General features: G+C 36.0%; 3 protein-coding genes across 10 annotated transcripts; 1 reads left to right on the top strand and 2 right to left on the bottom strand.

Annotated features, from left to right (window-relative positions):
• Positions 1-2,510: 2,510 nt before the first annotated feature.
• LOC137717462 (nuclear pore complex protein NUP96) lies at positions 2,511-8,871 on the bottom strand. 5 transcript variants are annotated; one of them, XR_015965469.1, is made up of 7 exons: positions 8,596-8,866; positions 5,667-8,247; positions 4,924-5,011; positions 4,311-4,434; positions 3,858-4,006; positions 3,125-3,222; positions 2,511-2,965 (listed from the first exon to the last, which is right to left on the bottom strand). XR_015965469.1 is itself a non-coding variant. In XM_068456845.2 (6 exons), the coding sequence occupies exons 2-6, from the start codon at positions 8,193-8,195 to the stop codon at positions 2,770-2,772; spliced, it is 3,096 nt and encodes a 1,031-aa protein (XP_068312946.2). In that variant the 5' UTR covers positions 8,196-8,247; positions 8,596-8,871; the 3' UTR covers positions 2,511-2,769. The 5 variants fall into 5 exon arrangements, 3 of the variants coding, with proteins under 3 accessions (XP_068312946.2, XP_068312945.2, XP_068312947.2); XR_015965470.1 differs by having other exon boundaries at positions 4,130-4,434; XM_068456845.2 differs by lacking the exon at positions 4,924-5,011 and having other exon boundaries at positions 8,596-8,871.
• Positions 8,872-9,092: 221 nt separating this feature from the next.
• On the top strand, positions 9,093-15,234 carry LOC137717242 (putative methyltransferase At1g22800, mitochondrial). 4 transcript variants are annotated; one of them, XR_011065765.2, is made up of 11 exons: positions 9,094-9,384; positions 9,571-9,651; positions 10,217-10,295; positions 10,890-11,031; positions 11,126-11,195; positions 12,015-12,079; positions 12,179-12,257; positions 12,553-12,683; positions 13,394-13,458; positions 13,568-13,657; positions 14,892-14,944. XR_011065765.2 is itself a non-coding variant. In XM_068456542.2 (11 exons), the coding sequence occupies exons 1-11, from the start codon at positions 9,229-9,231 to the stop codon at positions 15,003-15,005; spliced, it is 1,029 nt and encodes a 342-aa protein (XP_068312643.2). In that variant the 5' UTR covers positions 9,102-9,228; the 3' UTR covers positions 15,006-15,234. The 4 variants fall into 4 exon arrangements, 2 of the variants coding, with proteins under 2 accessions (XP_068312644.2, XP_068312643.2); XR_015965732.1 differs by having other exon boundaries at positions 9,098-9,384; positions 12,553-12,640; positions 13,541-13,657; positions 14,892-15,234; XM_068456542.2 differs by having other exon boundaries at positions 9,102-9,384; positions 12,553-12,640; positions 14,892-15,234.
• A 1,482-nt stretch (positions 15,235-16,716) lies between these two features.
• LOC137717241 (lysine histidine transporter-like 5) lies at positions 16,717-19,651 on the bottom strand. The gene is made up of 9 exons (XM_068456540.2): positions 19,586-19,651; positions 19,422-19,463; positions 18,875-19,065; positions 18,267-18,650; positions 17,735-18,134; positions 17,512-17,617; positions 17,253-17,344; positions 17,064-17,132; positions 16,717-16,918 (listed from the first exon to the last, which is right to left on the bottom strand). Exons 1-9 carry the CDS (start codon positions 19,619-19,621, stop codon positions 16,820-16,822), a joined length of 1,419 nt encoding a protein of 472 aa, XP_068312641.2. The 5' UTR covers positions 19,622-19,651; the 3' UTR covers positions 16,717-16,819.
• Positions 19,652-24,670: the final 5,019 nt, after the last annotated feature.

Genomic DNA, 24,670 nt, shown 5'->3' on the forward strand with positions numbered 1-24,670 from the left:
GTTTACAATTTTTATTTTTAAACATCCAAAATTTAAAACTAAAAACTAAAATGCTGTCAAACAAGCTCCCGAGTTTTATTTTTATTTTTATCACCACTCCAACTATTTTTCAACATAAGTCCCCCACACTATTATCATTGTAGTGGAGTTTGACCACCAAGCTTGGCTACACCCCTCTTCAAAAGGCTAAAAGCGTTTTCTAAATCTAAAAACTTACAAGTGTTTTTAAAATCATACAAGTGATGTTATTAAGAAATTGATAAATACTTTTTCATAAAACACTTTCCAAGTCTTTCCAGCATTTCATTCTTTCATAATTCCATAACTTTTGTGAAGAAAAATTTCTAGAGTTGATAATCATGGATATAATAACATGAATGGGACCCGGGTCATATATGTATTATGTACCGTCATTTTAAAGAGTAATGCTAAATTGATCACATATTTCTGTCATTATTTGTATAGATTTCTAATAGAGGTAGAGTCCACCAACACATATGAGTCCTAATTCTATTAGATTAAATAATACAAATATGTAGTAGGAGTAGCATTTTTTTTAGTACATTGATATTTTTACACTAAGGGGAGAGAAAGTTCGGATAAGTCACATAATGGGCAACCTAATTTGGTATTAAATTCGCTATTCACGAGATTCGAACCTAAGACCTCTCACTTCTAAGTGAAGAGGAATATCACCGGATCGTAGTAGTGGAGAGAGAGAGAGAGAGAGAGAGAGAGAGAGAGAGAGAGAGAGAGAGAGAGAGGCAATGATTAGTTATTATCTTGCTCTCTAATTGAAATATTCATCTTAGAAGTGAAGCAAGTTGGGTTGGAGGCTTAATCTAGACGCAAAGGCCACCACTGCTATTTTGGTTGGTAGAAATAACATGGTTGGTGTATCGATGACTGCTGTTTGCTTATATATTTCGGACTTTTTTTTCTTTTATATAGGGGAAGATGTGATGCTTTTGATTATCAATGTAGTAGTTATAACAACTTTGTCTAATTGCGACAAATATTGAATAGATCTAAGATTCAGAGATTTTTTTGGTGTACTCGAAATATGAGTTGGTACATTACGTATTATTATGACATATGGTTTATCGATTTGTGTTTTGAGTATAAGAAAAAAAATTTAGTCCATTTAATTTAGTTAGTGATATTCTGGATTGAGATTTAGACGTCTGTGTGAATAATAGAAAATGGATGTGCTATTTACACATCATCTTTACGTCTCACATATCCTTGTTAACTTTTGATTATTGATTTTCTACAATTTATTCGATTCAACTTTATTTAGTATTAATTTGTTTTTTGGATAATGCGTTGCTCTTTGCACTTTTTTTTTTTGGTAACAACATATTTGTATTTGTACACTAAGAGAATGAAAATAATATTATTATCAAACTCGACGCTATAAAAGTTAGACTTAAGATCACTCATTTAAAAATTAATAAAATATTATTAAACAGTAGTATTGAGTAACCACATTATTAAGAGACTTAGTAAATCCACGCATAATACACATGCGAGTACATGCGTATGTTAAAAACTATTTTTGTTTCCTGCACACTTTTTCTTGTTCTCAATGATATAAAGAAAATACATGGTTTTAAACAATTTAAACCACAAAGACCTTGGAAATATTATTGTTCTTAAGGCTCTTTGATATTTTCAATCTTGCGTAAGAAATGGGATTTGCCTAGCAGTTAAGACTAGTGGTAGATTTAGGCATTTTCTTTCAGGAGTTACTTGTAAGCAATCACGCTTCATATTCCAAGTACATTGAAAAATCTCTCCCATCTTTGGAGCCAACAAGCATTCCACAAAACAAGAAAGTAGCAATGTTACTAAGAATTATATTATTAATCTATTCCTCCTTTCATGTTTATGTACGAGACCAATTCAGATTTATATTACTTACTCTTGATCTATTCCTCCTCTCATGATCATGTACAAGAACAAATGAATATACATAATCTCATTAATTCATTTGATCAGACAGCCTAAAATTAAAAAAAGTAAAGAATGTAACAAACAAATATCATACCTTAAAATATGATGGAAGGCTTTGGCGGCAGGGGTGGAGGATAGTGGAGTGTATTTGATAATTTTTTAAGGGAATTGTTATTAGCACTCCAAAAATCTCATTCTACACTCCAAACTTTCTATATTTGGAAAAAAAAATACACTTGTAAGCAGTATAAAATAAGAATTTTGGAGTGTCAATAACACTTCTCTTTTTTAAAAGGAAAAGCAATACAAATAACTTGAAAACTTTGAGTTTTAATGATAAGGACAAAATAAAAGATAAAATGAATAGTACAATGATTGACTTTTTAGTATAAAAATATGATTTTTCGTTAAAGTGAACAATACTAAAAGTTTTTCGTTAAAGTTCCATTTTTTAAATTTAAATGCATGTCGCCTTGACGGTAATTGTATAATAATGTAGAAGAGACAATACACATTACAATTTTTACTTTGGTGTACAGATACAAAATTATGAGTTTGAAAAAAAATTTCCTGCAGCTTTTGCACCATAACATTAATGAGATATCTGCATATCCAGAATACACCAACTAGAGTGAGTGAAGACTGCTGCTGAAGTAAAAATAACAAAATAATCACGCTTGCAACAAGGCCCCCGTGAGGAATACAAAAATAAACCAGAACTCGAACTTCCTTTTTTACAGTTTCAGCGAACAAGTGACATGAAAAAGCACTCAAGCACTCAATTTTCGGATGCCATGCGAATAGGGGAAAAACCTACGCAGTAGCCTCTGAAAGAAAACATGTAAAGAGAGACACTGCCTCCTGCAAATGACTCGAGCGTTTGTCTTCAGGAATGGGAGCACTAAAGACGGTGTCAAAGCAACTTAACTGAACATCTCGTGTTGGTCCCTCGCCAATGTCGGATAAAAGCAAGCCGCATATCTCGTCCGCCATCTTCGAATACACTACCCTGTTTGGTAAATATGTAAATCTCAAGATAACTGTAGAGCTAGCTACGAACAAAAATTAAAAATATCACAGAGTACTAACAAGCATGAGTTGGCTTAATAAAACCAAACAATTTTGCCTCAATCCATGCAAAAGCTCAGTCAAGGGTTGTTGAACGTACCTCACGTCAATTGGTAACCTGACACCCCAAACAGCCAAAGACTGGTTTAACTGACCAAGAAATTCCCTACAAGCAGAATTTCTGCTTTCAAGTGAATCCTGCAGCAAACATAACATAGTGCTGATCATTCATTGAGAAAAGAAAGCAGAACTTCTGCTTTCTGACATGATAAACATCCTGTTGCATTTTTTCAATTACAGAAAGATTTAGCAATAAAAACGTTCTTCTTCTGCCGTCACAAGTCACAACAATGGGGCTATATATCGTCTTTAAGCTATTTCCTAATCCTACCTCATGCTTATCTTGTTAGCTTCCTACTACCAAGATAAGTGCAATAGAAGATCCAGAAGTGCATCAGTAACTAGCACAATATCCATACTAAAGTCCTAAGCTATCAAGGCATGGATAACATTTCTCTCGCTTTAGATATATGCAATATTTTCATTTTAGGATGCTTTTACTTTATTTTCTGACTCTGAGCGAAATGTAGAAAACCTTTTTAGGTCAATCGAATGCGAAAAACCTTAACCAAGTATATCGGTCAAACTTCAGTATAACTGTACGACATATCTTGTTCAAGCCGCTGAATTATGAGAAAGTGAAATGTCGAAATAGGGAAAACCAAGCTTTGGTGCTTGAAACAATGCAATCAGTACTACCATAATGCAGGGATGACTATCACGCAGATCTACAAAACATTTAGAATCTTATCATGTAGGATAAGCCATCATACCAATTCATTCATGGTATCGTTCACTTCCTGCAATGAACTTCTAATTGAATAGAATGAAATATAAATCCCAGCTCCATGGTCCCAATTTTCAATTTCTGATTTGTGGTCCTCCATGGAAGTTGCAAGCCTCCATATTTCTGAGTGTTCGACTGCATTCAGAAAGGAAAAAGAAAATTACATATCCATATTAACTAAAGCAAAATCGAGGCCCGAATTTAAATTTTGGAAACAAAATCAGTTAAAAGTACATTGTCTCTAAACCAATCAACTACCTGCTTATAAATCCAAAAGGTTGCAGAGATAATTGTTCTACTATATACATACACTTAACAACAGAATGAAAAGTATTCTTTGCTATGACAGATTCCTCATCAGGGATCCTACTAGAGTACATCCTGAAACTTAAGAAACACATAATGAAACTAAATGGAAATAGAAGTTATTAAATCATACCAGACAAGAATAATTTGTGAGCAATAGAAGTTACGAAAATAGTATGCGCTCTCTGCCAATTTGCACATTCAAGAAAGTGTTCAAGAGCCTTCGCAAGTTCCCCATAGTAATTGAAATAAACAGCCTGCAATCCAGGAAAAATAAAATCATTCAAACAGCAGAATAATTAAGTCGGAAGACTGAATTCCAATTCCATTTCCAAGACTTTCAGATAAGCAACCAACCACAGACAAATTAAAGGAAAACACCAGACATCAAATTTTTTGGGTTTTTATTTTTATTTTTTTTTTAGTATTTACCAACTGCTGTCCATAAGATTTGAACTCAGCGCACATCAAATTTTTGGTTAGAAACTTATATAGTGATCTTCTGATGAGAATGAACATAGGAAACTCCAAACCCTTGGATTCAGAAACTGGAAATTGAGAATGTCTAACCTTGTATGCATTGTAATTATGACAGTGATCATTTTATTGCCTCTGTCAGAAATTTAGAGCACTCTACGATTTTTAATTTAGAATTTGTGCCATGATAAAGGACAGACCTCCTACAGCCTCTATCAGCAATTCAGAACACTTGTATGATTTGTGTTGTATGATTTCTTGAGCATTACCTAGTGTATAGAAGTAGAAAAGGGGATGCTTAGATAAACAGTATCCCCAAACAGAATAACCGCGTGTTTGTCTTACTCTGTTACATGCCTGGTGAATCATAAAGAAACTAAAAGTCAATAACAGCAGACTGGTAGCCAATAGATTTCTTCTCAAAGAAAGGCTGAAGCAGGGCATTTCAAAATCTTGTCTCATATTTTTTTGGTTTGTAAATTTAGGGTCTATTTGGATGGATGAAATTAAAAGAGGAATTTAGATTTATTTTTTTTTTATTTGAATTTCTTGGTAGAAGTTCAGAAATATTAATTTCTGATTGTTAGTAAAATTCATATATGCATTTACTTATTTAACAAAAAAAAATGGTTTTGAAATATTCAAGAGAAAAGGATTGTTTGCAATCCCACACTTTTTGACATGATCAAATTTATATGCAAATATCATGGCCATAAGAGAATTAATACTTTTAAACTCTTGCATCCAAATGGATCCTTATAAAATTTCAAATAAGACAAAAAAGACAATGAAAAAAATAGGAGTTTTCAAGTACAAGGAATAACAAACCATTTCGAAATAGAATAGGGTTTCAAACTGAATATATGGTTAGTCATTGTCAATAAGCTACTAAGGTCATTGTTTATTGGTAAACATCATTTATGTTCCAAGTATGATAATATAGAGGGCATCATAATAAATTTTGGTCATACAACTATATAGTGTATCAGTAAAATGAGAAAATATGACATACCATAGCCTCATGAAGCCATGCCTTAGGAATACCCAAGTCCTCAATGGCTTGGCGTTGTGATTCTTGTGAACTCCAGGATTCACAGTATTGGAACAAGATTTCCCGAATAAGATTAGAATGAAGATATGGAAAATCTTCAGAATGGGGCATGTGCAGGACCACATAGATCGCCCAATGGCATTGCCCAAGACACAACAGCTGCGAAACAAATCCCATGTCAAGAACATGAAGTTCCTTAGAACTGATAGCCCCAACTGATTCCAACACTGCACACTGATGCCAGATCATATGGTAATCAAGTGGATCATGTGTTGACGAGAAGGCACTAAACATGGACTTCAGAAGGCCAACTTCACTTTCTTCACTGGCATGAAGCAGCATCAGATAATACGATAGGTCATAACGTTTCACCGAATTTGAATCCTCAGCCTCTTCTACCAGTCCTTCATCAATGTAGACAGGAACAGGGTATGGAGCCTTACAATCATCAAGAAGATGTTGATAAGTGCAAAATATTGTGCGTAATGAAGTGCTAGGTTCTAATTGATACCACATCAACAACCCTAGAAACCTTTTCCAATCAATGTTAACATCGTGAAAAGCACCATGGATATTACCAGCAAGCAACTCATAAAGCCTTATCCTGTCTTTCTCAATGAAGTTGAAATCGAGCCCATTGATCCTCCAACGATCAAGTTGTTGAGCAACATCAGTACGATTGACTATGGACCCACCGGCCTGACTCAACAAACAAGCCAATCTTACATCTCCCCGAGAAGCAGCAATTTCCACAGCAGCATCCAGCTGACGCCCACTCAAAAGTAATAATATATATTCCAGATAGCTGGACTCATTCAAGGAGCTTATCTTTTCTTGTACTCGATGGGAAACATTCTCTTGCAACCAACAGCTAAACTCTGCCCTCCGAATAAGAGGTAAAGCTTCCAGGTCGACTTGTTGAGAAGCCTCCTTCACATCCTGCACCATTTCTTCCTCACTATCAGCACCCATGGATTTTGATCTTCCACCATTTTCCCTATCAGAAAAGAGAATTTTAATCAATTCCCAAATCATTATTTGGTGCGTCAAAACCAAACGGGAAGATGAAGATAGGCCGGGGACTTCCAGCTGCTTCTCAATAATATCTACATAGCTCCTGCAAATCTGTGTAAGCATCAAGCGGTTGGAGACAAGCTTTTGAAACCTCAGGTTGAATGGTCCAAATTCAATCTCCTTTGTCTGATGAGATATTCTCTTGTGAAGATCTAACGGAGAATCAATAGCCATGTCAACAAGTTCCTCCCTAACTTTGTTGTTTTCATCTCGAACAACACTGTCAATAGCAACCTTCTCTATATTGATTATGGATGACAGCATCTTTGGAGAACCATTACTCCCTACTGGTGTTCCAGCATGCACAAGGATTCCATTTGGGCCCCATCCTACTCGAAATGACCTACCCATAAATAGACCTGCATCAACTATGTTGTGAGAATGTTTTCTGGTTACTGGTGTTTCATGCTTGAGATCAAGCTGAAAACCTTCTTTCAATGTCTTAAGGGGCATGGCCTTATTTTCCTGGGCCATTAGAATGGCTCCAGGAGAATTTGAGTCAAAACTACCATGCTTGTACTCAAGTAATGCCAGCGGGGTTTTTCGCACAGCTGGTGGAGTAGATCTCTGACTCATCCTCTGAGAAGCAAAGGATGGATTATAATGTGCAGGGATATGATTCAAATCCTCAGCCTCCGCTTCCTCATCATGAAACATCAACATTCTCATTTCTTTCATCTTTACTGGGTCAAGCCCAAGATGAGCAGGAAGAGAATGTGAAAGCACAACTCCAGTGGGATCTATTTCGTTTTCTTCATCAACATCAGAAATATCACCATTGTTCATTTCCACAAAATCTTGAGCTGAAGCAGTATCTTCCATCATGATGTCTTCTTCATCATCTTCATTCAACCCAAATCTGCTGAAATGGTGAACAAAGAATTTCCATTCCCCGCTTTCTGGATTAAATGAAATAAAGCGAGCTCCTTGTCCCTCCACACTCTTCCTCAACTTTTTCACAATATTATATTTCTGTCTCTTGTCAATATTTGACGGTCTTGTTTGTAGCACCAAGGTTACTTCAGCAGGCTTGTTAAGGCCTTGGCCAACCAAAGGCTTGACAGCTTCATCTTCATACACGATTACCTCATGTCTGTGGAACTTGACAATATTATCTAACTTCAAACACCTAATATCAGTCTTCCCAAGATACTTGACAGATCCATAACCAAGTCTCCCAACTGTGAAGTCCAACACTCGGCTACAAAAACCAGGATCTGCGTATTCTCGAGCAGCCAAATCCTTCAAAGAGGGATGTGTATAGTAATCAGCTGCTTCTAAAGTTGGTAAATAAGTTAAGGATCCTTCAAGGTAACTAAAAGTCTCAGACAAAGAAATGCCAGCATCCCGAGAGACCCTTCGTTTCTTGTGTTGACATGCTACTTGTGAATTAGGAGTTCCAGAATCAATGCCCATTCTGCAGGGTTGTAACAATCGATACGATGCTAATAAAGTTCACAATAATTCCCTGAAAATGTGGAACATAAATCAAACTTTAACCACGAATATTAAAAATTAGTACTCTCAATAGCACAGCATCCATGAAATATTGCTTATAATTCTTCCCCAAATAATGAGAGAAATCGTTACATCGACACCGTAAGGGTGCCCAGAACTACAAATTGACATGATGAAGGGGAAGAAACCCCAAAATTTTAAACCAAATTGGGCTTCTCCAAAACCCTACGAACACACAGTTGCAAGACTAAATTACCATAAAAAAAGGCCCCAACTTCAGTGACCCAGTAAAAAACTAACACCATCAAATCAAAAGGAATCAAAAGCAATTATCAGTGAGCTCTGAGTAAACACTTACACTGCATTCAGCTCCTGTTCCGCTCGGTTTCAGCCAAGTCAAGCATTTGAGACTATTGTCAGTTCCTCCATAATTTTGTCGGCTACCATTTCAGAGCACAACCCCAAAAAATCAGAAGCCTGCAACTTCAATGGAGCACAGCAAAGAGAACAATTAGTGGTGTCCTCCTAAGCGTTCGAAATAAAAGACGGAGCAGAAGTAAGGGGTTCTGCGGCGTCGGAGGGGATGGGCTTTCCCTTTATCGCGCGCTTTGTCCAAACTAAATATGAGTGTTCTAATTTCATGTTTTTTTATTTTATTTAAATTTTGTTTCTAATTCCTCAATTTTTTAAAATTAAATTTTAATTGTGAATATATTTAGAATGTTACAAATTTTTTTAAATTCTAATTAAATACATTTAAATTTCTAAAAATGTTAATAAATTATCTTAAAATACTAATTAAATATACGTAAAATTTTAAAAAATCACTTGCACTTCTGATTAAATACCTCTCAATTTATTAAAAAATTAAAAACCCTTCAAATCCCAAATGAATACATCCTAAATTTTCGATGCACTTCGGTGATAATTGAGGGGGTAAAAACGGACGTTGCATGTGAGAAAAACAAAAAGGTGGAGTGGAGAGCAAAAAATGAGAGGCTTGTACCGGAGGAGCTCGCTATGGAGGACAAGAAGAGAAGCTCCGCTGTCACTCTTCTTCTCAAATGCTCTCTGTACCGACGCCAACATTGATGGGGTTCAAAGCTCCAGGATCAAGGTCTTCGATCGCCACTTCAGACGCAAACAGGTTCTAATTTCCTCTCTTTTTTTCCCACAAATTTCAGTAAAAGCATCTAACTTTAGCAATTTCCAATTGGGTTGAGAGATGGGCATTCTGATAAATTATTGGATTAATGAAAGTTCATTTTTTTTTCTTTCTCAGAAATGAAAATAATAATAATAATTGTTATTTGTTATTGTTGTTTGTGTGCAGCTTGATCGAGCTGCTTGGTTGATGCGTTCCAAGGATTCTTTTGTTGATACTGTGGCTGAGAATCTATTAGATCGTTTGGAGGTAAAAACCCAGTTTCCTTTTTAATTTACTTTAACTTTTTATGTTTAAATCTATTTGTTCTACTTAAGGAATGAATTATGATCAGAACAGAGAATTTTGCTACTATAATTTGTTGGCTTCATCACTGTTTAAATCTATTTCTGATGGTAAGAACACTGCTCGTGACGATTTATTTAGTTCGGCATCTGTATGACATTGCATATCTTGAGGCTTGAGCTGTTCTATAGCCGATGAGCCGATACCTCATCATGCTGTTCTCTGTGGTTTTCATAGGACTCTGGTGATTTGTAGAATGCCATTTCCGTGAGTGCCTCTGTGCTTTCGAAAGTCCCTGTGTACATCTTTCTGAAAGGCTTTTTTATGTTTCTGTCTATGGTGCTCAATATTCAAAGAAAAACATTTCACTTTGTACTTAAGAATATGTATTTTTTATAAGAGAAATGATAACTTCCATTGCAATGTTTGGGCTTATGCAAAATGTTAAAACCCTATTATATCATTGCATTTACACTGCTAGTATTTTCTTCCCTTTTGTGTATAAATTTCCATGTGTATCATATTGAAGGACTGCAAGAAAACATTTCCAGCGGCATTATGTTTAGGAGGTCAATTGGAAGCTGTCAGGCGCTTGTTACGCGGTCGTGGTAAGAAATTAGTTTTGTAATACCTTTCTCCTTTAGGCTTTCTATTAGCTTTAACATATTGTCCGATGTGTAAGTTTCATAGTTAATGAGATAAAATGGCTATTTCAAGCCTTATTGATGAAAATTATCTTATTACAAATGATGCTATTCAGGAAGTGAGTGAAAAGATTTTGTGTTGCCAGAGAGGTCCCGGTTGTTCCATGTTCTACATTTTCCACAATAAGGTTTTATGTAGTCTCGAATCTGTGTTTTGTGCTGGTGATTGTCTAACTTAGCTTCCCCAGTGATGTTTAATAAGAAATAACGGTATGATTGTTATTGAATTGGTACCACTCACCAATCATCAATTTCCTACCATGTACCACAGTAGCATCCATAAGTAGAGCCTTAACAGAAATGGTCTCTGTGTGTGTGCGTGTGTGACACAAGTGGACAAGTGGGAACAAAACAACCCAATCACACTAGTAGTTTCCAAGATAAGCTGACTAAGGCAAAATCAGGGATGTATATATGGTGGCATAATATGATTCCTTAGGTACAGTCTTACTTAGCTTTTTTTGTTTTTGTTTTTATCTTTATTTTCGCCAATGCTAGGTGCCATTGAAAAGCTCATTATGATGTCTGCATCATCTGACATGGTAGAACTGTGTAGAAATGCTGAGCGTGAGTTACAAACTGAAAACATTGAAACATCCTTTATGGTTGGTGACGAAGAGTTTTTGCCCGTTAAGGAAAAGTATCTCTCTACATTTAATTTCTTGGTTTTGGTTATGGTCTATCTTGAGGGATTTTTAATTTTGATAAAATATCCTCTAATTTTATGTGTCAAGTTCTGTGGATCTGGTATTAAGCTGCTTGGGACTTCACTGGACAAATGATCTTCCAGGAGCCATGATACAGGTTTTTTTACCCTTTCATTGTTGTGTGCCTGAACATTCAAGTTCAATGATAGTTTTGGTATTTGGATCTGTTATAACCCATGTGAGGGTGATGCAAAGAATTCATGGAGGAGAATATAACAAAACACTTGTTAAAACTTGCATGTTTTACACACACACACACACACACACTGTGCTCTGAAAAATGGTTATTTATGTTATGGCTCTTCATTTCATATATGTACCTTCAAAAGTATATAGATGATTTTAAATTTAAGCTGTTAAAAAATTATACTTTTTTCTTTTACTTTACAAAAGATTTAATAGCTCTTAGTCAAATTCCTAAATCATATTGAAAAATCAAATTCAGAACTTTGCAACTTTCAAAGTAGAACTACATAAGCTTGCATTTGCTGAGAAAATACGAATTTATGAGACATACTCGTACATCGACCGAGACATGAGAATAAAAATCTGCACGATTTGAATGAAATAGTATTTTTCAGTATATCAAATACTTAACTTATAAAAACATGTACAAAAACTCTTTCGTAATTGTTAACACCTTATTGAAAAGTTATATCAGTTACTTTTAAAGGGAGGTATTCTGCTTGTAGTTTTGTTGGTTGATGATGAAACATGATTGCTGTTGCTCTTATGCAGTTAATTCACACAAATTTATTGGTGATTTTCATGTTTGTACCCTCAATTTTTTTTCTCTATTCATTTATCTGTGTTATATAATCCAGAATGTTATCATTGTCGTCATCGTCATCATCGTCATCAGAGTTCAGAATGTAACTGCATGAAAATATCTAAGACAAATGTTTATATTTGACAGTGCAGATTGGCATTGAAGCCAGATGGCCTATTTTTAGCAGCAATTCTGGGCGGAGAAACCTTAAAGTTGTTTATTCTTTGTTGACTTGTCAGTTACATTGAAACTTGAAAAGTAGTTTAATTTTTTAATTTGTTGATGATTGACTTATCCTTTTTTGTTACTAGAGAGCTGAGAATAGCGTGCACCGTGGCACAAATGGAGCGTGAAGGAGGCATCAGTCCACGAATATCACCTTTGGCGCAAGTATGTAATTTGTTGCATAATTGCTTTCATTTGTCCACGAATATCACCTTTTGGCACAATGGCTACACGTGCCTCTCGTTACCAAATATAATTGATCTGCTTTTTAGACTCTTGTCACGCTCATGCCGAACATATTTTTTGGGGGGGAGGGGGGGGGGGGGGGTGGACATTGAGGGTACAAAAGCCCATGTTGTTTTTGTTTCCATGCTCTGTTATTTTAGGTTTTCTGTAAAATTATATTATTGTGTGGTTAAAAATCGGCTTGTAAACCCTTCCACACATTTTCCTTGCTTAGGTGCGGGATGCAGGCAATCTTTTGACCAGGGCAGGCTTTACCCTTCCAGGTGTTGATGTGGACGAATTTGTAGTAAGATATCCAAGTGGTGAGACTTTATGGCTAATGCTTCTTGGACGTTCCATGTCTCAGTTAATATGTTCGCTCCTTCAATGTTCCATGTCTCAGTTAATATGTTTGTTCGTTCAATTTTAGGTTTATACGGTGTTTATTTAAGCTTAATTGCATGTTATCGCATGGGTGAAAAAATAATTATGGGCACAATGTCCTTTACAATGAAATGGTGCATTGCACATGGAAGACAGAAAGTCCACTTGATGCCATCTAGAAGAAGTGGTAACTGGTGTTAGTATACTTATGCTGTTTGATTCTTAGATTTATGGTGCCCTATGTAGAGATTGACAATATGGCTCTAATATACACACTCATGTAAAAAGGGCCTATATGACATATTATAACCCACTTTGTATATGAAATTTATATATTTCAAAGAGGGTCTACATCTCAAACAGTTCAGTGATCCTTCAACTTCGGGGGCCTGTTTCATGGTACTATTTGTATATGGCTATGGCAGGCCCTAGTTTTTCAGCTCATTTTTCTGTTTGTTTTTAAGTTCTTAGTTTTTTTTTTAGGTTGGGCAGGAAAGGGCGTGGGGCCTTGTATGCCAAAAATCTGACTGATTTGGGTAGCATTGAATTTAAAGTCCTCAGTTCTACAAACTTTATTCTTTTTTGAACCGAAGTATCTTTATTTTGCAATATTTTATATTAATGAATTTCCTCTTGTTATCCCTGTATCCTAAGTCTTAGTCATTATTTATTTTTCTCTCCATTCGGTGTAGCTCTGGATCTCATAGAACATTTGCGTGCAATGGGTGAAACCAATGCTCTGCTACAAAGGAACACTGTAAGATATATTTACTTTTGGGATAAACAACTTTGTTTCTTTACATTATCATTGTAAGATATATTTACTTTTGGATTGATAGGTGTGATATGCTTATAATTCAAACCAGATTTTAAAGAGAGAAACGGCCGTGGCCACCGCAGCAATTTATGATTCAATGTTTGCAGCAGAGGATGGCACCATCCCAGCAACCTTCCAGGTGAGCACATGATAAACTCCCTTACAAGTGATGGCTTGAAAAATAGATAATGAAATAACCGTCGTAACTGGGAAGAACAAAAGGATAAAGGCCGGTGTGGACATTCTGGATGGTCTGGTTTTTCATGCGTATGCCGAGTTGCTGACACCAGATGCCCGTCTCCCTTTTCTGGTTGACTGGCAGTATAATTTTTTTTTTCTTCTTAGTCAAATGGCATAGGTTTCTTGCTTAGATTTTAGGTCTTAACACTCGTGCATTAAGACCTAAAATTTAAGCATGTAGGGTTTTTCTACACCTTAAAAGAAGCAACCCCGTCGAGGACGGGATAAGAATCTAAATAAACTGATGAAAATGGTGCCTGTCAAAGAAGTGCTACTAGCATTATGAAATATAACAAGCCGGTTGTCCGGCCAAGGGAGCCGGGTGAGCAAATACACACCGGGACCAAATCTGGACATTAATGTTGATCAGAGAGTTTCTGTCTGTGCGTGTGTATATATATTAGAAAATGTTGTTATCTCCTACCATATGTTGCTTACGAGACTATTAACCAAAACAATTGAACAACTGGATTCTTTGTTGTTGTGTTGTTTGAATTTGTAGTCTAATAATATAAAATGTGGCAAGAGAACACTTTCACATGCTACATGAAACTACAAAACGAAAAATGTAATTCACATATTATACGCTGTATTGAATGGTTTTGCAATACTTAACAAATTGAAAGTAAAAGTTTCCTTTTATAAATGACTGAAATTGGTGGTTCCGCTGGAATCCGTCATCTAATTTTTCATGTTACTTGTATGCTTATCTGAGATCTAAAATTGTCCAAAGGGACGTGGATTGGACAATGCTAATTTTTCTAAATGTACCATTCGAAAACATTTAGGATACTGAACACAGAGATAAACTTAAGTTGTTCGATCAACCAGCCTCTGTCCATCCACCCTTGCTTGTCTTTTGATTTGTTTTAGTCTTGTTAACTGAGAGTGTTCAAGCTGCTATGGTCTAGGATGTGTACGCAACCTATTCTAACGCAGTTTTGTTTTCCTCTCGTATGTTGTCTGTGCCATGGACTCGTCTCTTAAACTGTACCACTGAAGTTATTTGGAGATCTTAGTCCCACACTTCATTTGATCACTATCATATCTGTATTTGTGCACGTGTGTAACAAGCTGATCCAGAAACTCTGCTCTTATCGGACGAATGCGTCTGTGTGTTGTTGGATTTGCAGGTGATATATATGACAGGATGGAGGGACCATCCATCTCAGCAGAGGGCAAAGAGGAGGGGGTCAGCAACTGTATCTTTTCAGGACATCCAGAAGCAATTTGGAAGTGAGGATTGATCTCTCTATGTGCTCACGTTTTCTAAGCAAATGAAGGTCGACTGAGAGGAGAAAGTTGTACGACCAAAATGTGGGGTTCGGTCAATCAGAATATTGGGCGATTGTTTTATGGGAGTTTTAACGAAACACTCTTGCTAATGTTCACTTTTAACGAAAATAACATTTTTACTCTAAAAAGTCATTCATGTTACTATTCATTTATAACATTGTTTTGTCATTTTGATTAAAACTCAAAGTTTTGAAGCCATTTTCATTAGTTTTTCTTTGTTTTATTTCACTTCATTTTTATAGATAATTTTCTAATTTTTATTAAAAAAATTTGCGTAAATACCACTGAAAATGAAATAAAATTGATTGTTCTAATGAATCTTAGGTCCAAGTGTTGAACTAACCAATTTCAAAAACAATATTTCAGAAAAATGATGAGTGTAAGGGTGATATGATGGGTTAAGAACATCTAATTAGTTTGACAATCAAGATTTAGTTTTTTACCATTTTAGTCAATTGCCCCAAATGCCCGTTATCCTTGTTCAAGTTTATCACATCTTGTGCACTTGGAAGAATATTTAATCAATTCATAGGATGGAGTAAGACCTCTTGAAATAGGAAAGCAATTTACATGAAATGATTTGGATTTGCAAACTAAGTGACGGTAAACTCGTTTTAAGTAGGTGCACTTGAAATGAATTGGGGTGCAATACGACCCTAAAAAAAACCTAACCATTAGAAGCTTACGTTAAAGAAAAAACTTTTGTTTTACTTTTTCATCTTGCATCAATTTGAACGTCAAACTGCTTGTCCAATCCTACATAAGGGTTTTTGGAAGGTCTCCATCCCATTTTGAAAATCACCCTAAATCTGAAGAGTGTAAATTGTATTTAATCACAAAAGTCACGTCTTATTGTATCGAGTTAATATATGTGGAGTAATGTCTTGCTAGGATATTTGTTAGGGGTTTGGTTTATTCCATGTGAAGTGTATTAGTGTAAATGATTTTGCTAGGATAAATATCTAAATATTTTATCAAGTGGTTCAAGAGTGGTTATGTGTGTGGAGAGATTTTTCAGTGTACTCGAAACACGATTTGATATATCACTTGTTATAATACAAGTAGAGGTAGAAATACTTAAAATAAAAAACCACCTCTCCACTTATATTATGACACGCAATGTATTGAGCCGTATTTCAGTACCAGGAAAAAAATCTGTGATTGTAATTTGATTGGTTGTGTGCATATAAACCTCGCTTTAAAATAAAAAATTTGATAACATAAGCCAAAAATATAATAAGATAAAGACGCAGGAGAGAGTATAATTTAAGGGAGAAGCCGTGGGCACTTCCCCATCCAAAACTTCACTGAAGAGTATTGATTTAGTAGACATGTATGGACTCAAAACTCAGAAGAAAAAAAAAATGGAATCCAGAGCAGTAGCTCATCAAGCTTCAAGATATGAGGAAATAAATTAATGAATTCTAACTGACAATTAAACTGAGTTCCAACATTTCATTCTTGCTTTCCAAAAAATTCAAAAACAAGAATGCAAAAACACAAAACGAAAAAAAGAATGCGGACTTTTCCATATGTGAATCACGAGAAATTTTTAAGGTGTCAAGAACACAATTTGGTACACCAAGTGTCATAATATAATTGGCTGAAATTTTTTTTTTCCAGTTTTAAACCAATTATATCATTAGACTTAGTGGACTCAAACATGTTCCCACCTCTCGATACGCTAAAAAATTTCTCGTAAACCACATCTTGCAGACTATCTATTCGATCTATTCTAATTAAGAAGAAATAAAACGTACGAGCACTAAGAAAACATTTTGTAACTTTTGGCTTGTACAATAATCTCACGTGCTCCTCCTATGGGTGAAAAAATGGCCAGCAGGACGCCTACAACGATCGAAAACTGAAATCGAAGCACAAAATAAAAATGTAGAGTTTAGCTTTTGTGTATTGATTATATAAAACTTAACAAAAATATAATAACAATTTGATAAAATAAAGAATGAACATATGTCACTGAAAAGCTAGCTAATGTTTTCTGAACATACCCACGATGCCCACCAATGCTTGCTAAATTTTTTTGGTTTTTGTGTGACAATCCACATAATGCAAGGCATCTGCATCAAATTCAGTTCACCAACTTTAAATCGTACACACATACTAATTATCAAGATAAATACAATGTTAAATAATTGTGGTGTTATTTTTCGTCAGTTGAGATTGTATTATGAACTCACGTAATATGATGTCGAGGAGAACACTAAGCCTCCAAATAACCCTAACAATCCTCCAAAAAATGGAATGCACATTGCAATGAATCCTGCTGTGACTATATAAAAATTTCCAAGAAAATCAAACATCATCAGAACACAAAAGATGTCACATATGTGAGCAGAGAGAGAGAGAGAGAGAGAGAGAGAGAGAGAGAGATCATATATATAGAGAGAAATGATAATTTTGTTTCATTGGGGGGAAGGGTAGAAAAATAGTACTTACGTACGTACGCACTGCGAGCAATGAGGCGCAATTGTCGTCCTGGTTTGAATGTTAAATTATTTACTAAAAACGACTCGATCACATCAAACACAGGCATTGAAAATACCTGAAATATATTGAAGCATTAGCAATTAATTTAGTTAATTGATTATGTCATGACTGTCTTAATGGTGTATAATGTATGCATGCTTTTACTAATTATATAGTGTGTTTGTTTAATTACCTGATAGCTTCCTATAACATGGAAAAACACCATAAGGTTGGCAACTGCGATGACCCAAGCAGGTTTTTCGAGTGAGAGGAGAACATCATCGTCTACAGTATTGCCAAAAGCCCAAAAGCCAGAGATTGCAACTGCAAGATAGCAAAATATTACGATGCTGTAAGCGACGACGACACCTCTCCACATGGCAATTCGTGAGGGTTTCTCTGGAGTTGAAGGGATTGTGGCTTGAATCTCTAAAGCCACGCTGTGTCCTGCAAAAGCAAACGCTATTGTTCCAAATCCACTCAACATATCAAATACTCTGCCTGGTGTCGAATGAGATCGAAATGAATGATCAACATGCTCGTGGTGATCCACACCCATTATTGTCGATGTCACAAACGCTATCATAGCATAACTGCATGCAACAAAGATATAATTTCATAAGTTTTTGGTTGACAAACAGGGTTCTAATAATATGTGGTTTAGATTAGAATCACATCATCAGAAATAACTGGAAATGAATAATTAACAAGGAAGGAATATATACCCGAAAGACATGAATGCCGCGAGAAGAGAAATTCCCTTCAAAGAATTGAAATTGGGAGATTGGGAGATCCCTAATTGCAAAATTGTGAAGAAGAGGATGAAATATGTTTGTTTAATATCACCTATGCTTGGAATAACAAGTTCGAAGAATTTTTTCAATGACTTGCCACCAGTGACTGTATACACAATGGATGAAGCCACTTGCACAGTCACCTGCTGCGGCATAATAATCCAGTACCCTAGTTTTGGCCCAAAACAATGCTGCCCTAGTTCTGGGTATCGATCAAAACGCTGTCCGGGCACGATTTCATGCAGTCTTATCAGTTGCCAGAATGAGTAGAAAGTGATCACCCAGGACAAGATTATGGCTGCAATTCCAGGGCCCCTGAATAAATAAATATCAACGTACCATAAGATATTTATGTTTAGTCACACTCCATCAAGCGTTTGTATCTAGAAATTTGATTCAGTTTTATATATGTGGTGTATATTAGCAAGAACTAAATTTCTTACTCTAACTATATATATATATATATATAGAGAGAGAGAGAGAGAGAGAGAGAGAGAGAGAGAGAGAGAGAGATAGAGAGAGAGAGAGAGAGATATTACCAGCCAAGTCCTGATAATGCATATGGTAAGCCCAGTATTCCTGCACCAACAACAGCCGTGACATTGTGGAAAGCTGAGTACCACCATTTTGCATTCCTTTTAGCTGTGATGGGCAGCCAGTTATTTATGTCAAATTGCTCTTGGGCACTTCTAGTTTCAGCCCCTGCTCCAGTTGCATTCGTAGTGTTTTCCTGGATTTTAATTGCATACATAGAAATATATATTAGGTTCATTCACGAACAGCGATCAAGATACAAATTAGAAACCCAAAAGTAAACTATGTTAGATTTTTGGATCGCCAGGCTTGCCCTACTCTAACGATACCGATAGAATCCCCAATTTAACCACCTGTCTAATCCGTCAGGTGTGGGGTTTTACCACAAAAGGTCTCGTTATTAGTTAGAGTAGGGTAATCCTATTTAAACCCATTGGGTTTCTTTGAACCCACCAATGTGGGACTTTAACGAACTAACTAGCTATTGGTCTAGTGGAATGATGAGTATATATCACCCATCATAGACAGATCGATGAATCGGCATTCACATACCGGGCTGCTTCCTAGCGGATTAATAAACTCCGGGCTGCTTCCCTGGATTTGAATTTCATAGCAACATTAAATCAGTGTATTGTGATTAGCAAAGTACAAAAGATTTACCAAAAATAAAAGAAAATGTGTATGTTTTGATGAGTATCATAAACATATGCACTTACAGTTTGAGCACTTCTTGAGTGATGTGGGTTGGTCATTGTGGTAGTCTGGTTGATTGATTAGCTAGCTTGCCAAAGAGAGTTACTGTCAAAAGTACTCTGGGGGAGCTTAAATACTAGAATTTGGATAGAGTGGAGTGTGCTGTCTGTATCTTAGAGATCCTAATTTGTTGGGTCTTGAATTAGTCGTAGAGTCTAAACTACAGTGTTGTGGTGAGCTGAGCAGTACCCTGGAGAAAATAAAGGAACAACCAGATCAGCCTTATCTAATGTAATGTGATTAAAACTAAGTATTAATTACTCCCTTTAGGAAATATATAATTATCGAAATCAAACATCTTTCCTATTTTCTAACAATTTGTCCATGATTTTTGCTTTGTAAAGGATTTGTTTTGCAAAATTGTTAAATAATTACACTTACACATAGTTCTTCAGCATTTTAGAAGGAAAACCCTAGCTGTAATAACCAAATTAAAAGAAAGAAAAAAAATATAGAAAACCCTAGACACAACAGTTTCTGTGGATCTTCTTAATTTGAATTTCGTTAGATCACGAAAATCACAAGAGAAAGTTATACAAGAGAAAATTACACATACGGAAGCCTAGTTATTATTTGAGGACTTATAACTCAACCACGAGATCAGTCTCTTTCAAAATCATTATAGATCTTCTTCTACCCTTTTGCATTAAACCTCCGTCTCATAGTTGCATCTTCTAACTGGTGCATCTGTAGGTCTTTGATTCATGTATCCAAACTATCTTAACCGAGTTTCTTTCATCTTATATTCAATTACGGTCACTCACACTTTAACTTAGATATAATTGTTCTTAAATATCCTATATTTCCTTACGTGCCCACACATCCAATGAAGCGCATTCTCATATCTGCAGCTGTCATTTTTTGCACATTTTGTTTTTTGATCGCCCAACATTATGTCCCATCTAGCAGCGCAACAAAGCAAAAAGAAAAAATACACTGACTTATTCATTTTTATTTTGCAAGTTTTGCGATGTCAGTTTCTAGGTCAAACTTTCATTTCAAGATTTGAGAGATTTCAGGTTTCTGTTTATTTTGATTATTCTAGCTAGGTTTGTTAGGAGTAAATCGATAACTTTTTGAGGTTATCTTCGACCTATATTATAAATTTTATTATCAAATTCTGAAAATTTTCTCGCAGACTCCAGATCGTTTCTGGGGTTTAACAAAGAAATTGATTAAAATTTCTCCAAATTTTCAATGTTAATGCATATGAATTTTTTTTTTTTCTTCATATTATTTGAAATTTTTGTACTACAGAGACATATCTTGTAGTGTCTTGGTAATCCACCTATATATCCAGACTATTCACTATGAAACATCTGACTACTAGCGGAAATAAAAAAAGGCAGCCAGTGACACAAATGGCATTGACAAAGGCTAATGAATGTTGTAAAACTGGATATGTACCAGTGACGAATGCAATTGCCATGAACACCATGCCGAGCGTGGTGTAAGTTAACATAAACTCTAACAAAGGGGGCGTAAAACAAAAAAAATGCTGATTAGGGCCGGGCATACTATACTTAATTAACGCCCAAATTCCATAGCTTTGGATCCGCTATCCCGATCAAGATTTTCGTACCCCAAAGGGAAAGGTCCTTTCCTTTTTGGCCAGTTGTGGGCGAGGAGGGATTCGAACCCCCGATGCTGTGGTTTGAAGCTACATGCTCTAATCCTTTGAAGTACAGACCCCACCCCGACTAAAATATTAATTACTTTTGTAATGGCAATTGGAATGATATTAACTCCTATTATTCATTATCTATGTTATGCCAGATGTTCTATGGATACAAGCTTTTTATTTCATAGTCGACCAAACTGTCTTTCCCTCGGGGCCCCATAAAGAGGTGGCACGCAACAGATGAACTGGAGAAAACCCAGGCTAAGGTATTTGTTATAACGAATGCTTGAAAGGCTTTGGTTCTAATCAGAATTGCAGCACCCTCATTGTTGAAACCACCTGGCATGGTGAAGCCTGCTGTGAATGTTACAGTTGCTATGAGTGTGGCTACCATCAAATGGGTATCACTCCTTTTCTTCGAGATATCTGCAATCCTCATTTTACTGTCTTCTTTGCTCTTGTTTCTGGCTTCCTCTTGTTTGCTCTCTTTTTCTTCGGGAAATCTGCTACCCTCGTTTTCTTCAAGTAAATCTACAAATTAAAGTGAAGTAACACTTAGGAACACAAGCTCGACTGTTATAAAGTTATGTTCTCACTTTAGGGTCACATTAGTTTTAAATCAGAGTACGCATAACAGACGAATGAACAAACACATTACAAAACTTTGAATATTAATCGGTTAACTAAAACAAAGAGAATACTACAAATATGCCAAGATGGTTACAACCAAAAGACTACATTGTGAATTACATAATTAAAGAACTAATCCTAATCCCTAATAGATAAGGAAACAAAACTCTAATTTCAATGGGTTAGCCCAAATCCTAAACTAACAAGCAAAACCCAAACAATTAAAGAAATGTATACTAATATTTTCTAACAACAATTTCACCACTACGTTTGCGCACTGTGTGGAGAGGTTAACTAGTTAGATATATAGATAAATATAGGTAACCGTAACTATACCTCTCTAAAATACCTAGTATTAACAAAACACTCTTTGTAAACTACAAGATGATTAAAAGACAACTTGATATTCGATCACAAAATACAATTATGGGCAATAATTAATTTTTCATAACAAATTTTGCTATTTTTTTTAAACCTCGCTCTCATGTCAGCATATGACACGCCCCGATCCCGGTGTTCGAAGGACAACGGTATAGCCACGTGCTGGCCGACACCCGAGGGTGACACAAGCCATTTAATAAATGCATATGCCAAGAACATGCGAAACATGCATATAAATTTCGCGCATAACTACGCAATGTAATATTCAAGTACAAACCTTAATAGAAAATATAATAATATTCAATTGCTAACAAAATAAAAGTGATAACATGACATGTTCAAAGCATATTACTAATTCAGAATACAAGTGGAAGGTAAACTAGAAAGTGCGATTACAAGAGATGTCCTACATATAGAGGATGAAACAAATTCACTGATATGGGAATGTCTTGTAGCTTGGGTCGTATGCCTTGTTCCTAGGTCCTAAGGGGGGCATAAAACAAAACATGAGTGGACCAAGTTTTTATATAAGTAATACTAAAACAGTTATTCTTCAACGTACTAACCCCCAGTTTAGAAAACTCATATAGCATGATAAATAATAGGTTTTCCGAAAACCCTAGCATGCCATAAAACCTTTCAAAAAACATATGTCATAAAAAGTGTGCTTAGTAGTGGTATCACAATCGCCCAAAGGCCCTACATCATCCGCCCGAATGCATATATAAGTATCATTCGCCCGTAGGCACTACATCACCCAACCGAAGCCATATATAAATATCTTCTGCCCGAAGGCACTACATCGCCCGACCGAAGCCATATATAAATATCTTCCGCTCGAAGGCATTACATCGCCCGACCAAAGCCATATATAAGTGTCATTCGTCCGTAGGCACATAGTATGAATAACCACTAAGTAAGCACATAAAATCATGAACATAATCTTTCCAAAATATATCTCATCAAAGCTTAATAGCTCAAACATCATATCATAAATCCATTGTTCATAAATATCTCTGTAAACATAAATTCGATAAAGCATGATATTTCATAGAGCATAAATCTGATTTACTCATAAACGTTTCATAAAACGTAGTTATAAAATCATGTTTTTTATGTATGCATTTCTAGTAATTAAAATCATGCATTTTGGAAGGAGTCCACTCACATATACTCCGTCGCCGAAGAGCCATGTGAACTAGAAATGCCACTAACAAACGCATCTAAGCATATAAAGGGACCAATTGATACAACTATACTAAAACGATTGAATTTGGGAAAACAGACATCATAAACGGATTCAGGACGTCGAAAAAACTAAAGTGGGACCTTGGGTTCTCCACGCACCGCCGCACACGCCGCCACACTCGTCGCCACGCGCCGAGTTGAGTCGCTGGAAAGTTGGCTGGAAAAGTCGTCAACACCGTTATGGACGACGGCGGAGCACAACATCTCTGGTGGAGGCGCGTGCTCCATGAGCTGGCCATGGCAATGCCCACACGTCGACCTTCGAAACTGGAAATATCCCAGATTTTTCCCCCAACTTCAAGAGCCCATTCCGAACTCGATAAAAATCCAAATTGAGTAATTCAAAAGCCAAAGTGTAGTTAGAAATGTGGAAAAGAGATTTATACCAAGTGGGGACCGAGTGGTGGCCAGAGTTGGCTAGAAAATGGCCTGAAAGTTGGCTGGTCCGAGTGAAACTGGGGAACTCGCCGAATTATGCGCAAACTTTAAACGTTCATAACTTCTTCAATACTTAACCAAATCAAGTGATTCAAAAACGAAAATCATAATTCTCAATGAGATGAAGAGAATGGTACCTTGCATGACGGTTGGTGATGTCTAGGTTGTTGTTGTGTGATTTGTTGGAGTGAAAACCCTCTAGGAGGGTTGGTTGTTTAGAGAGAGAAAAGAGCGGCCCAAGAGTGAGAGAGAGTTAGAGAGAGTGAAATTTCAGAAAATAATAGAGGGGAGAGGGAAGAGAGCATCACAAGGGAAAATGAAGGAGATTGGGGGATAAAAATCTAATGTGGGCCCCAGTGGCTCACACATTAAGGCCACAAAAGACGAAACATGAAATATCCGAAAAAAAGTTCGTCGTTTTGAAACATAAAATCTTCGTTATAATTCCAAATTTAAATCCGTTCGCGCCTACACGTTCGTTACGATGAGTATATAAGAATAAACTAAGAAAATTAGTAATACGCGTTACAACGAGACAGTCAACGACAATTTGGTAATTTCATAAATCTGATAATACAAAATACAATAATTTAAGGACGGGGTTTCACAACATAACATCTCTATATTAAAAAACAAAAAACAAAAAAAAACACACTTTTTTTTTCTCTCTATCTCTCTCTCACATTTCTCTCAAACTTCTTTCCTTTAAGTGATTGAAAGGAATACTCAA

Source organism: Pyrus communis, chromosome 8 (assembly GCF_041283825.1).
Source record: "Pyrus communis isolate YQ-2024b chromosome 8, ASM4128382v1, whole genome shotgun sequence".
Taxonomy (NCBI): domain Eukaryota; kingdom Viridiplantae; phylum Streptophyta; class Magnoliopsida; order Rosales; family Rosaceae; genus Pyrus; species Pyrus communis.